The sequence below is a fragment of the Centropristis striata genome, chromosome 6, assembly GCF_030273125.1.
Source record: "Centropristis striata isolate RG_2023a ecotype Rhode Island chromosome 6, C.striata_1.0, whole genome shotgun sequence".
NCBI classification, from domain to species: domain Eukaryota; kingdom Metazoa; phylum Chordata; class Actinopteri; order Perciformes; family Serranidae; genus Centropristis; species Centropristis striata.
Window position 1 is genome coordinate 4,158,760 of NC_081522.1, and position 14,845 is coordinate 4,173,604.

General features: G+C 35.6%; 1 protein-coding gene across 1 annotated transcript; it reads right to left on the minus strand.

Annotated features, from left to right (window-relative positions):
- Positions 1–418: 418 nt before the first annotated feature.
- pdcd2l (programmed cell death 2-like) lies at positions 419–3,794 on the minus strand. Its single transcript, XM_059334911.1, has 2 exons — positions 3,158–3,794; positions 419–1,036 (listed from the first exon to the last, which is right to left on the minus strand). The coding sequence occupies exons 1-2, from the start codon at positions 3,645–3,647 to the stop codon at positions 426–428; spliced, it is 1,101 nt and encodes a 366-aa protein (XP_059190894.1). The 5' UTR covers positions 3,648–3,794; the 3' UTR covers positions 419–425.
- Positions 3,795–14,845: the final 11,051 nt, after the last annotated feature.

A 14,845-nucleotide genomic window follows, 5' to 3' on the forward strand; every position in this document is an offset into this window, starting at 1 on the left:
GCAATAAGGTAGAAAGATGCAGCAGTGGTAGGAGAGTTAGGCAGATATCACAATTTGGCCAAAAAATGACTTAGGCAATTATGCTATGAGGCTAACGATATTAAAGTGCAATCACCAGCATCCAAAACCTGATGTGATTTACATTTTAATCAGATTTTTTCTATTTTGATTGACCGGTCGCAGCACCTAGCCTTTAACCCATTGAAGCCTGGAAAGCGGATACGTTGTTTTGTAGTATTTGTATAAGCTCTCAAATACTTTTTGAATTTCATTTCTAACTGCTACAGAGGCTGAAAAATCTATTATTTAGTAGAAGAATTGACACTTTTTTTTCTCCAGAATTTTTCCTGAATTTCCAGAAAATTAGAGGCTTATTTTAAAATCGCCCAGCGATTTTTCAGGCCTCAATGGGTTAACCTGTCAGGTCATTTAAAGAGCTGCTGGTCTGGGTCCGTCTGAACAAAGCAGAACTCCTCCACAGCTGATCCTGATCCTTCTGTCCAACAGCTGTTTGTGCAGGTATAAACCAGCACCGTCCCAAACTCCAGCTCTGCCTCAGCGCTGCGGTCCTCCCTCTGCAGCAGACTGACCAGAGCCGGCATCAGCTGCAGCTCAAAAGTCCTGGATCCTCCACAGGAGCCGCACGCCGACACGATCTGGCCCATGTTGGACGGGGGCTCGGAGATAAAGAGCGGTTTCCCGCCGCGGCAGTAGCGCAGGATCTGCTGAGGACAGAGAGAGATCTTCTTCATGAACCTGGAGAAGACAGCGTCTCCGTGTCTGGCTCTCATCTTTTCGTACTTCTCCTCTCCTCCGCCGCCGCCTTCGTTGCCCTCCAGCTCTCTCACTGCCACTCCTTCTCTCCTCTCGTACTCCTTCAGCAGCTGCTGAGCGTGCCGCAAGTCGTTCTCCTCTCCAACCAGATCCAACTCCTCCTCCACACTGATGAAGAAGGGACGGAGGACAGGAACATCCGTCTGGGAGTCTCCCAAATTGAGATCCTGAAGCCGGCTGCTGACATCCATCTCAGCGGGTGCTGGGAAAACAAAACGGATCAAAATGAAAAGAAGTTAATCAGGCAGAGAAATGTGAAGTAAATATGTGACCTGCTCCATCAAAATGAGTCACATTGACCCCGAAACACATTTTGCGATTTTGATATGTCTGTAAAGAGGAGACTCTTAGCTTCATGTCAATACCAACATTATGTTTCTACACCAAATATTCCATGAGATATGCTCATCCAAAGTCCGACTGTTATCAAAAGTTAGTTTTGAGAAAAAGGGCTTTAAAGAAAATGATACAGATTCCGCCATGTTTCACAGGGATTAACCCTTTGAGCCCTGAAAAATCGCTGGGCGATTTTAAAATAAGCCTCTTATTTTCTGGGAATTCTGGAAAAATTCTGGAAAAAAAAGTGTCAACTCTTCTACTGAATAATAGATTTTTCAGCCTCTGTAGCAGATAGAAATGAAATTCAAAAAGGTATTTGCTTATACAAATACTACAAAACAACGTATCCGCTTTCCAGGCTTCAATGGGTTAAAACACATTTATTAAGACTAGACTCCAAATGAACACAATATTTTTGGGTCAAAGGTCATACCCCACATCTGTATGTGTAGTCTACTCATACTGTCACACATACACGTGCATGTGACCTCGTGCACGAGCACATACACAACACAGTACGGGCCTAGAAACCCATGTAGATAAGTATCCAAAACATATGGAATACAATAATGATAAAATCTGAACAAATATACTGTACATATGATGTAATACAGAAAATGTTTGCAGGATAAACCTTTTCAGCTGCATTCTCACGTATGTTAGAAACTCATATTTTCTTATTTTACAAAACTAAATCAGTGGGAAAGATCTTTGCTTTTTGACCATAAAAGAGATCTGCCACACAAGGATGAAAATAAAGCCAATGACAGAATGACTTTTACAAATTCTCAAGAAAAATCTTTCATTTTAATGTTGTACATACTGTCCTTACACATAAGAGCTAAAAACAATGACAACAAAGCTGGAAAGAAAAGGGTAAAGAATAGAGTGGAGTATGTGAATAAATGAGCATATATAAATATATAAAAAACGTGAATGACAACAAATACTACTGAATGTCTGGATATGCACAGTATATACATGTATGTAGTCATGAAATGTTTTAGAATCTGAAAAACTATTTATTCCTAGGGGGAATTGCTTTTTTCTACATGCTGAAAAAACGGTATTATGTGCCTTTATTGCATTTTCACAAATAGAATAGAGGTTTCACAAATTAGAGACTGTTTTTATGAATCTTCAGGGTCTGTACATTAATCCAGTCCAGATTTGGAAGGTCTACGTACAGTGGTTTTTGATCTGGACCTGGTCTAATGTGATCTATATGCAGAAAAAAAGTGTGAAATGTTTATTTATTGCATTTTCACAAATAGAATAAAGGTTTCACAGATCAGAGACTGTGTTATAATGAACGTTAAGACTCTGTAGGATGATCCAGTCCAGATTTGAGAGGTCTAGGCACAGTGGTTTATGATCTGGACCTGGTCTAATAAGGTCGTGGTGTAGCATTAACATTTTCACAAATAAAATAAAAGTTTCACAGATACAGTAGTAGGTGTCAGGCAAAGCTGATGTCTTACCTAAAATGTATAAAAAGTTTTCACATCAATAAGTGTCACAAAAAACAGCCAATCAGTGGACAAAGTTAATTTCCCCATAACTTTCCCCTTAAGTGCCGAATCGGAGGCTGGAGAATCAGAAGCAAAGTACATAAAGATATGTACAAATAGAAAAAAAAAATGTAGAATAATTTGGAGTAAAATAAAATAGAGATCTGTACAATATAATACAGTAGAAATGTGGAAATATAGATATGTACAAATATTTAATGTAAAATAACAATATTTCCCTCTGAATAGTCGAGAAGAATAAAGAGAATGGAAATACTCAAGAGAGGTACAAGTACCTCAAAATTGCACTCCAGTACACTACTTGACTAAACGTACTTATTCTTCTATGGGGCATTTTTTCCAGCATGCTGGTACAAAGTGCATTAGAGACGTAGGGATCTAAAAAACAAGATGTTGACGACTCTTTTCCTACAATTTAGAATTGAATTTTCTTTCACGTTGCCCAGCCCTACCTCCTGCTTCAGGAGCTGCTGCCTCCTCTTGAACCTGGCTCCCTTTCTTCACACCTCCTCCCCACCCATCATCATCATCACCCTCCTCCTCCTCCATCCCCCAGTCATCAGCGGTGTCACACCAGTCAGTGGCCGACAAAGGAGCCTCCTGAGCGGCTACAGGCCGGCTGGGTGTCTGCGCTGCCGCCTCCAGGCCCTGAGAGCGGAGCACCCTCCAACAGTCTGACCGGCCGCTGCACTCAGCACCTGGGCACGCGAACAGGTGCAGGTTCCTGTGGTAGGGCGAAGCCTGCAGGGGACAGTAGACCTGCACCACGTGGGTTAACGGGGCTCCGCAGCGCGCGCAGCGAGGTGACTGCCGGGAGATGGTGGGCAACCAGTCCGGATGACCCCCGAGCTTGTTGGTCAGATACGAAGACTGGTGCTTCTTAGAGTCCAGCTCTCCATCACACAGGCCGACCAGAGTGACGTCCTGAGCCGTGGAAGCCATCTCTCACATGTTGACACCGACCGGAAGTTGAAACTAGCGTCATGGGTCCGTTACCAAAACATGACCGCCAGCTGGGGGTGCAGTTTAATTCATAAAATACGCCAAACACGTGGTTTTAAATAAGGCGGAAGCAAACAAACAGTCATATTAATAAATTACTTTATATATACACACACACACCAAGGTGGAGAAATTTGTGAATCTTATTTATTAAATTCCGAGCTCACTTGAAAAAAGTTCCCACCGGAAGTCAATATTTCGAAAAAAGGACACAACGAATTCATATTTCTTAACCCTATAAAGCCAAGTGTATCATATTAGATACAGTTATTTTTGAGACCTCTACATCATCAAAAACCTGATGTATACATGTGTTGAAGATAAACAAACTGAGCAACAAATTGCACAAAAATACCAGATGTAGCAAAAATGATATGCAGGTTCCACGAGTGGATCAGTTATTGCTGCATTAAAAAACTTTATATCAGCAGATGTATGAAGTTGTGTTATATGGAAAAAATATGTATTTTGCATGGTTGAGGAAAAAGGAAAAGTCAAATTCTTAATAGGTTAAAAATGTTAGAGTTTATATGTTTTTGTTAGTTTGAGAAAAACAAACTGTGAGCAACAAAATGCACAAAAAGACCTGATGTATCAAATATGATACAAATTAGAATTCATATATGCAATTTATTTATTTATTAAAATTCGTCAGCAGGTTAATAAGCACTCAGTTTTTACAAAAATTAAATTTTTCTGGCAATTATTTCATGGTTCAGGCTTTATAGGGTTAACCCATAAGAACCCATGGTGACCTGGGTGTCACAAACATTTTAAATGTTCTAGTGATGTTCATGTATGTTTTCTCAAGTACATAAGTGTTTTTTTTTTTGTGTTCTACAGCTACAGTAGCTTGTTGAGAAGCCATCCAATGAGGCAGTCTTATTTATATTTATTTATTATCGGTTTATTATTATTTTGTAACTTAAAAACAAATCTGAAATGGAATTTGTTGTCTAACAGCACGATTGAAGTTACAATTTTGGTATATGTTATGGAGATGAAAACAAAAAAGGCAGATGGTTATTTGTTTTTATGTATTATTGATTTAATATTATTTTGTTACTTAAAAAAAACAAAAAAAAATGTATTGTTCAACAACACTATTAATGTCACAATTTTCATATATGTTGTGGAGATGCAAAAAAAAAGGGGCAAATTTGTGTTTCTGTAAGCAGAAAAGTTGTCTAGTTTATTCATTTAAAAATAGGAAATATCATAAGGTTCACTTGGTCTGTGGTATATCCCCCATAATTTTCCTTTTTAAGGATTACTGGGTCTGGGTTCTTATGGGTTAAAATGCACTTCGGTCAAACTGTTTTACTGAGAGAGAGAGAGAGAGAGAGAGAGAGAGAGAGAGAGAGAGAGAGAGAGAGAGAGAGAGAGAGAGAGAGAGAGAGAGAGAGAGAGAGAGAGGGAGGTACAGATATAATGTGTTCAGTAAGAATAGAATAAAACAGCAGTCATTGGTCATTTTATTTAGAAGTGTTTTAGGCTGGGATGCAACAGGGGCCTAAACAAATATTAAATAAAGACTAAACAAAAGCAAGGTACATTTTAAAGAGATGTTTTGTTGTCTTTCCAGGTTTATTGTGTTGCTACCAGGTTACTGCTTTTTTTTTTTTTAGATCTTTATTTAAGAATGAAAGAAATACAGGCATTCAGTATATAAACAAGATATACAAAGAAAAATGTCAGTAACAGTAAATCAAATACAGTGTATAAAAATAAAATAACATAAGGCACATAGGGTATAAGGTGCTTCTCCTACATTACTCTGGGGCTTCTGAAAATACATTTTTAAAGTGTAGCAGAGCGCGTTCACATTTTTTATTTGACGTCAACTCTAAAGATTCTAAATAACATTTTAATTCTCTTGTGAAAACATTGAAGTTAGGGAGGGATTTGGAAAACTTCACCTTGTGGATGTGAAACTTTCCCATTAGAAGCATAAGATTTGTTATAAAGGATACTTTTTTGTCATTAGATTCAAATTTTGAGATAATATTTTTAGATTCAAAAATGATGGTCTGTCCAGTCTTATCAAGTATGAAGTTTTCCATATCCCTCCAAAATAAAGATGACAATGGGCAAGTATAAAATAAATGTAAAGTTGTCTCTGGCTCATCTCCACAGAAAGAGCACATTTAACTTATATCAGCAAACCTGGAAATTGACTTATTACATGGGTAAATATTATGCAAAATTTTAAAATGAACCTCTCTGATTTTATTTGAGAGACAGAATTGGAAGGGACACGACCATGCTCTACGCCAGTTTATGCCAGGTTACTGCAGAGATACTGGCTCCGAAAACGATGACGTCATGTGATCTGCTGAGATGTGAGGAGTTCACCTCCTCCACAGGTCTGTGCAAGTGGGTTTATTCAGCCACCAGGGGGCAGAAGGACTCCACAACATGTGGTTATGACTATTTAAGCGGCATTTATAGTTAACAAAGAGCTAAGTGCTTTTGGGAAACATTACAATCATGAGTTTAAAATATGGAAATAATAAATGCGGCTTGATTGCCATTAAAATAATGAGAAACGGTGAATAGCTGGCAGCTGTGCCTGAGGAAGAAAAGCGACATTACCAGAGCTGATAAACACCTTTGTGGGAGCTGTTCTCTCTGACTGGGGCTCTAGGTTTGTTCAGCCAGCCAGGACTCTTGACAACAATGGGGACAAAAAATATTTCCTGGCAAGCCGTAGCTCTGGAGATCCAAATTAAGTAGTTGGTATCAACACCAAGGTTATAATAGTTTTGGATTTTTCATTAGTTTTAGTTTTAATTTCATTGTCAATTTCTGTTTTAAAATTCAGTTAGTTTTAATGAGTTTTTAGAGTGTGTTTGCTAGTTTTATGTAGTTTTTATTTTTGGGAAATGCTTTGTTTTAATTTAGTTTTTATTAGTTTTAGTGTTCGTTTTAGTTTTGTTGTAACAGGGTTTTTGTTGGGTGCAAGATTCAGTAAGGTCACAATAAATGTTGCCTTTATATCCTTTGTCTTATCCATCTCAACCCCAATAAGTTTACTAAGTCATAAAACCAGATAGGTGACTGGGTCCCAATTTGCTATTATATAATTATTTACTGATATTATTGGCGGGTATTGGCCTTTTAAATGCATATGTTATCTATCAGTATTGGGGTACATGTTTTCTAATATGAAAACTTATTTTTATACAATATATAATGCAGAAAACAATGACTGGGGGGAATAAGAAATGGTGTGATATATTTATTTCACTTTTATTAAAATGGTCAGCAATTGACTGACACTGAATAACAGCACTGATGTTAATTTTTATTTTGATGTATTCTTTCTTTTCTGTTATATCTGGAATTGGTTAGCAGTGTAATACACTGTACAAAAATGTGTAATGTTAAATATTATTTAGCAAAGCTATCCATTTCAAAAGTAGCCTTCTGAGTACTTCAGATTGGTGCAAAATCTTTGCACAATGCAGCTCAGAAATTGTGATATTTATTGTGTTGGTTTGTTGTTATGATGATGAAACTTCTGCAGCTTTACTATAGAATGGATAAATAATAAATCATAATAAATAGAATCTTATCTATCTGCTTTTAATGAGTCATCTTCCACTTTTCTGTAGTTGTGTTTGATTTAATGTTTTAACGAGTTACTAAAGTTTGATGTCCCTCTCTTCCTGCAGGAAGGACGAGGGTGTGGAAGTTTGGGTTTCTGCTGCCGATGAAGGAGGACCTGTTGCTGCAGTGAGCGTGCAGATAATGAACAATCACCTTTTCAGCTTTCTGAATATGACAAGAGAAAGGTGTGAAACATGACTTTCAAGGTTAAATTATAATTCAACGTTCATATCGACTGCGACCGAAAAACATGCAAATCTTAAGTTTTACTGCTGCTAAAGGAAAGAGTCAGAAATAAAACACATTTAGTGCTGAAATGTCCTTGAAAACGTCAAACTAAGGCAGAAATGTCCCTTATGAACAGTAAAATACAATTTAAACCTTAGGTGATTTATAGTAGAAATCGATGCTTATCATTTAACAAGATTTAAGTACATTCAAAGCCAGAGGCAGTAGGAAAGTACACAAACAATTAGTCAAAAGGAAATGAAAAATGCTACATTTTTCCTTTTTTTTAATGTGGAATGAACTCTTGACCTTTAGACACACCTGCATATATTAGACAATAAGTTACACTGCAAAAAAAGCCAACTTGTATTTTTTGACCTAAAACAGTGATTTAATTGGTGAAACTTGGAAATATAAATTATTGACATTTAGGGCAACAATGTAAGTTAGCACAACAAAGCAAGCCAGTTGTCTGCTCAAAAACAAGTTGGTGAGTTGTTGTTACTTATATCTTTAAGTTGGGGTTCACAACAAGGGACAATAGTTCTGCTAACTCTTATTTCTTTGTTGTGAAATGCGGGAAAGCGGTGAAATTCGGGCATTCGCGAAAGCTAGCGGCTAACTGATGCTAGCGGCTAACTAATGCTAGCGGTTAACTGATGCTAGCGGCGCTGCTTGTTACAGCTACAAGAGTATCCATTAGCGTATCAATGCTAACTCAAAATTGTGGTCGCAACATTAGCTGACATTTCATAGCAGCGTTACAATCGTGCCAATTCTGCACATTGCAGAAGTTAGCAGAAGTAAGGATTAAAAGTTATTACAATGTAAAATTATAAGTTCAAAAATCTGAATTCAGAGTTGAGCAAACTCAAAAATAAAACTTAAAATATTTAGTTTAATTGTCCAACCTAAATTTTTATCGAAGTTTGTTGCCTTGAAATTTTGAGTTCACCCAACTTTTCTTTTTTTGCAGTGTAGGGTGTCACAATTGGATTTAATTTTTCATTTAAACATTTGTTTCCACTACTAAGGCCTATGCCATTATAAGACTATCAAGTCAAGTTCAACAGATCTTTTGGTTTAATGCCCAGTCAGCTGTCATTTAAAATTTAAAATTCTGCTTTAAAAAGAAGCAGCAGTTTTTTAGCTTTCTCTCCATCAGTACAATGTTTCAGTCATCTTACAGAGACATGACACTGTGCAGATACAATCAATCACAGTGAAGAAGATCCTCCCTGATCATATCTGACAGTTACTGAACATTAATGGAAGTTTTCACTTCAGTTTTATGTCTACTGGCAACGTCTGTATTTTTAAATCTTCCCTCAAAATCCATTTTTATGATCTGCTCTCCTGCATTGCCATTCTATTTTTATTTTATTCCCACTGCCATCTCCTATTACTGCTTCATTTCACCATATTTGTCATATGTTAGTGTATCAGTTTTGCGGTTTTCTATCAACTGACAGTACATCTTATGGTTTTATTTTTATTATTACATGGTAACAGTAAAATGGAGCAGATTGTTGTGTTTTTAATTGCTCCGAAATGCTCAAAATGGTCTTATTATAGTCTGTTGATACATTCAGTAGTATATACACTACTGGTCAAAAGTTTTAGAACACACCAACTTTCCCAGAATTTTATTGAAAATGATGCAGTTTAATGTCTCAGTGTACTCTGAAATTAATGCACATTTGCAACATTTAAAATTCTTTATTGAGCATGATAGTGTTTTGAAAGTAAAAAAAAGATTCAAAATCACATTTTATGTTGGACTAAAGGACTAAAAAAAGACACAAAATGACTAAAAAAGACAAAAAATGACCAAATAGATGGACAAAATAGCCCACGACTCCATAGAGTTAAGTTGTTAACCCATTTCTTGTTCCCTGAAAAAGGCCTACCGTACTTGTATAATTCTGAAATGTACATTATTTCTTAGATTATTTTTTTGGCATTTTGTTGCTTTATTGATAGTGAGAGATAGAAAGGGGGTGATAGAGGGGAAGACATGCGGCAAAGGGAGCTCAGGCTGGATTCGAACCCGGCTCCGCCGCAGCACACGGCATACATGGTTAGCGCTCTGAAATGTAAATTATTTTTCAGTTTTGGTTAAGCTTACCTTTTTTTATTTACCTCTGGCAGTTCACCACTTACCTTTGTACCCTTTCAAGCTGTTCATTTGACTTGAACTGCTTGAATTTCAATAAAAAACTGAAAAAATTCGGGTGTTCTAAAACTTTTGACCGGTAGTGTATTTTTTCCATGAATTACAAAAAACCCCAGCATATTTTGTAATGTCCAAAATTTGAAAAAAAGTCATGCTATCGATTTTTTGTGGAAAAAGTCGTACAATTTTTTAAATGCCCCAAAACTCTCAAAATGGTCTTATTCACTCTGTTGACAGATGTAGTAGTATAGTTCATTCACCATCATTTAAGATGTCCAAAATTTGAAAAAAAAAATCATTTTTCGATAAACTATACTATGTTTTTTTTAGTTGTTTTTTTTAGAACATAATATTATATTGTGTTTTCCATATTTTTTGGAAAAGCTATACTATTACCAATGTCAACATAGTATTCTACAGCGTTTCTTGTCATTTTTGGACAAAGAAACATAATCACCGATTTTTGACTTATTCGACATGCTATACTATGTTTTTTTTCTTTAATTTTTGGACATAACAACTATTCTATAACCATTGTCAACATAGCATTCAATTGCATTTCTTGGCTTTTTTGGACAAAAAACACTATGACCCTTTTCAAGACAAACTATTTAAAAAAATACTGTACATCATTTTTTATGACTTAATTCTAGAAGATAAAAGTACATTTTTATGTATTACTTAAAGCAGCTGTTCTCAACGTGTGTAATGTGTTTTAGTCTTTTTGGTCACTTAATGTCTTTTTTTTGTCATTTTGTCTTTTCTTGTCATTTTGTGTCTTTTTTGTGTCTTTTTTTGTCATTTTGTCTTTTCTTGTCATTTTGTGTCTTTTTTGTGTCTTTTTTTGATCATTTTGTGGTCAATTTGTGTCTTTTTTGGTAATTTTGTGTCTTTTTTTTGGTAATTTTGTGTCTTTTTAGTCATTTTGTGTCTTTTTTGGTCATTTTGTTTCTCTTTTGGGTCATTTTGTGCCATTTTTGGTCATTTTGTGTCTTTTGTGGTCAATTTGTGTCTTTTTTGGTAATTTTGTGTCTTTTTTTTGATCATTTTGTGGTCAATCTGTCTTTTTTGGTCATTTTGTTTCCTTTTTTTGGTAATTTTGTGTCTTTTTTTGGTCATTTTGTTTCTCTTTTGGGTCATTTTGTGTCATTTTTGGTCATTTTGTTTCTCTTTTGGGTCATTTTGGGTCATTTTTGGTATTTTGTGTCTTTTGTGATCATTTTGTGGTCAATTTGTGTCTTTTTTGGTCATTTTTTTTCTTTTTTGGGTGATCTGAACTGTGCGTGTGAGAATCTGTTCAGTGAGCGGGGGTCGCGGACAACATGCATGTTAAATTTGGGGTCGCGACTCAAAAAGGTTGAGAACTACTGACTTAAAGAAAAAGACCCCAATCATTTACATCCTGTATCAGTTAAACCTTAGAAGAGATCCAAGATTACCTTTCAAAACCATCAAAATAAAAAGACAACACTCACACTAGGTTTCTGGAAGAAACTCCTGCAACAAAGACAAAGTTCATGCCTGCAGTGTGAACTTTGTCTCAGTAGCAGCAGCTAATTAGCTGCAGCGCTGATGAGCCTGAGCAGTGACCCCATTACTGAACCACAGCGGAGGTTTGACACTCTCCTCTGCTGCCTGACCACAAGCTGCAAACACTCCACAACACTTCCTTCTCCCTCACTTCATAACATGAAGATTTATGTCCGACTGAAAGAGTTCTTACCTTCACTGTGTCCCTGGAAATATGTCCCAAATACAGCACGACCTCAGTGCACAGCAGACGAGACGGGACACATTTAATTAGACACAAAGTATTAAACATACTGTATATATAGACCTTATTTACATCTTTGTGAAACACCTCGTTCTAAGCTTTATAGGTCCTCACTTCCTAATGTACACTACTGGTCAAAAGTTTAAGAACACACCAACTTTTCCAGAATTTAATTGAAAATGATGCAGTTTAATGTCTCAGTGTACTCTGAAATTAATGCACATTTGCAACATTTAAAATTATTTATTGAGCATGATAGTGTTTTGAAAATAAAAAAAAGATTCAAAATCACATTTTATGTTGGACTAAAGGACTAAAAAAAAGACACAAAATGACAAAAAAAAGACACCAAAAGACACAAAATGACTCACAAAGACATGAAAAGAATTCAAAAATGGATTCAAATTGGTTCAATGCCTACAGGAAACATTAAGACAAGGATCCTGTTTTAAAAGTTCCTTTTATAATGTTTTTAAATTTAAAATGTTGTGTATTGTACCCTGTTGAAGCTACTGGATCTTTTACACTTGTTTATTAAATAAATTATGTTTAAATTAATTTTAAAAACTTTCTTTTTCACTTGTGCACCGTTATGGTACAATGTTGCCTACGGGCAACAAACCCCCAAAACTTTAAATTATAAAATTTCTTCAGATTATGTTTATTTAGTCTATTTTAAGACAAAAAAACACTCCAAACATTTTTTTCCAAACTGGCATCATAATGCGTACCATAGAGCAGTAGTTCTCAACCTTTTTGAGTCGCGACCCCCAATTTAACATGCATGTTGTCCGCGACCCCCGCTCACAGAATCTCACACAAACAGTTCAGATCACCCAAAAGAAACAAAATGACCAAGAAATACACAAATTGACCACAAAATGATTAAAAAAAAAAGACACAAAATGACCAGAAAAGACACAAAATGACCAAAAAAAGACACAAAATGACCCAAAAAAGAAACAATATTACCAAAAAGACACAAAATGACTAAAAAAACACACAAAATGACCAAAAAAGACACAAATTGACCACAAAATGATCAAAAAAGACACAAAATGACCAGAAAAGACACAAAATGACCAAAAAAGACACAAAATGAACAAAAAAGACACAAAATGACCCAAAAAAGAAACAATATTACCAAAAAGACACAAAATGACTTAACAAAAGACACAAAATGACCAAAAAAGGAAACAAAATGACCAAAAAAAGACACAAATTGACCACAAAATGATTAAAAAAAAACACACAAAATGACCAAAAAAAGACACAAAAAAAGACACAAAATGACCAAATAACACACAAAATGACAGAAACACACACAAAATTACAAAAAAAAAGACATTAAGTGACCAAAAAGACTAAAACACATTAACACATGAACACTTTAACACAGTGGAGACAGAGCTGACTTCCAAAATGATTTGGCGACCCCCAGAAATCATCTCGCGACCCCAATTGGGGTCCCAACCCCAAGGTTGAGAGTAGCTGCCATAGAGGGTTAACTTTGATGTCCCTCTCTTTTCCGACATGATGAAGTTGCATGGATGTCCAGCAGGGGGCAGCCTCTCTTCACTGTTGTCCTCAGCTCATCATGTTTCCTGTTAAAAGATATCTGCTGAAATAATATTTGTCTGCATGCAGAGATGAGTGACTCTTTCAGGCCTCTCTCAGATTACATCACTACAGGCAACTCAAGATTATAATTTCTAATGACTGTAATTATTAAAGATGCTCCGGGGGAGGGGAGGGGGGGATCTTCATGTGTAGCTCTCACATTGTTATAAACCACAAAGTCAGGCTTTTATTCTGACTGACGGCGAGATTAAGGAAAAAGTGAATTAAGTCTTCAGCGGCAAGGTAATTACTGAATTACTGAGCATCTAAAAAACATACTTTTTATTCTGTTTGTTGTTAGATTTTGATTTTAAGCTGATGTGCAGGTCACCTAACATGACCTGATGAAATTCTACATAATGTTTATTAAAATTTTTGTCTAGTTTGACATTATGAGGAGGTGGATGTTAAATCTCAGCCGACTACAAATCAGAGTGAGAGGCTACTTGCAAAAAAATCTTTCCTGCCACATGCCATCACACTGTACAATAACAAATAATAGCCTGGTTCATTACATACTGTCTATGCACTTTATGTGTTTTTATGCACACTGTTCATTGCACCTTATTTGTTTCATAGCACCAACATTTTTATACTGTATATTCATATTTATTCTGCACTGGAATTCTATTCTACTCCTTAATACATACTCCTTCTTTAGACACTTTATTTTTTATTGTTTTTTATTGTATTTTTATATTTTATTGCTTGAAGTATGCCTAGGTTGTTCTTTTTATTTAATTGTGTTGTCATTGTCTCTGTGTGTAATGCTGCTGATACACTGTAATTTCCCAGCTTGGGATAAATAAAGTCTATCTATCTATCTATCTATCTATCTATCTCTCTATCTATCTATCTATCTATCTATCTATCTATCTATCTATCTATCTATCTATCTATCTATCTATCAGCACAATAACAATACTGGGAGCATATATATGTTCCTCAGCTCAATACTCTCCTAATATGACCTTTAAAAGGGTTTTATATTCTCAGCAGTGTTTTTTTCCAAGGCTTAATGTTGAATGTTGGTTTTTCTGAGTCAATGTGTTATGTTAATCCTTGAAACCTTGACTTTAGACGTTGATACTTCCATGGTGACGTCCACAGATTTTTATATTCATCTCCCTTCTTTCTTTTGCAATTTGAACCACGAAAATAGTCCTTACCACCTCTGACAGCCTTAGAATAATAATCCTAATGTGTTAATAGATCAAATCTCAATTGGAAAAATTGTCAGCATCACAACAACTTAACAACTTAACTCTATGGAGTCTCGGGCTATTTTGTCCATTTTTGAATTCTTTTCATGTCTTTGTAAGTCATTTTGTGTCTTTTTTTAGTCATTTTGTGTCTTTTGGTGTCTTTTTTTGGTCATTTTGTGTTGTTTTTTTTAGTCCTTTAGTCCAACATAAAATGTGATTTTGAATCTTTTTTTAACTTTCAAAACACTATCATGCTCAATAAAGAATTTTAAATGTTGCAAATGTGCATTAATTTCAGAGTACACTGAGACATTAAACTGCATCATTTTCAATTCAATTCTGGAAAAGTTGGTGTGTTCTAAAACTTTTGACCAGTAGTGTATATACAAGCACTTATAAATACAAAGTACACATACACACACTCACACATACGCATATATAGCATTTACATAACATTCCCCCATTGGTCAGTCAGTCAGTCAGTCTGTCTGTCTGTCTGTCTGTCTGCTGATTTGCTTATCAG

Coding starts and splice junctions, on each gene's coding strand:
- pdcd2l (XM_059334911.1), bottom strand. CDS start 3,647: ATGGCTTCCACGGCTCAGGACGTCACTCTGGTCGGCCTGTGTGATGGA. Junction 1,037..3,157: donor AGCAGCTCCTGAAGCAGGAG/GTAGGGCTGGGC, acceptor TTGTTTTCCCAG/CACCCGCTGAGATGGATGTC.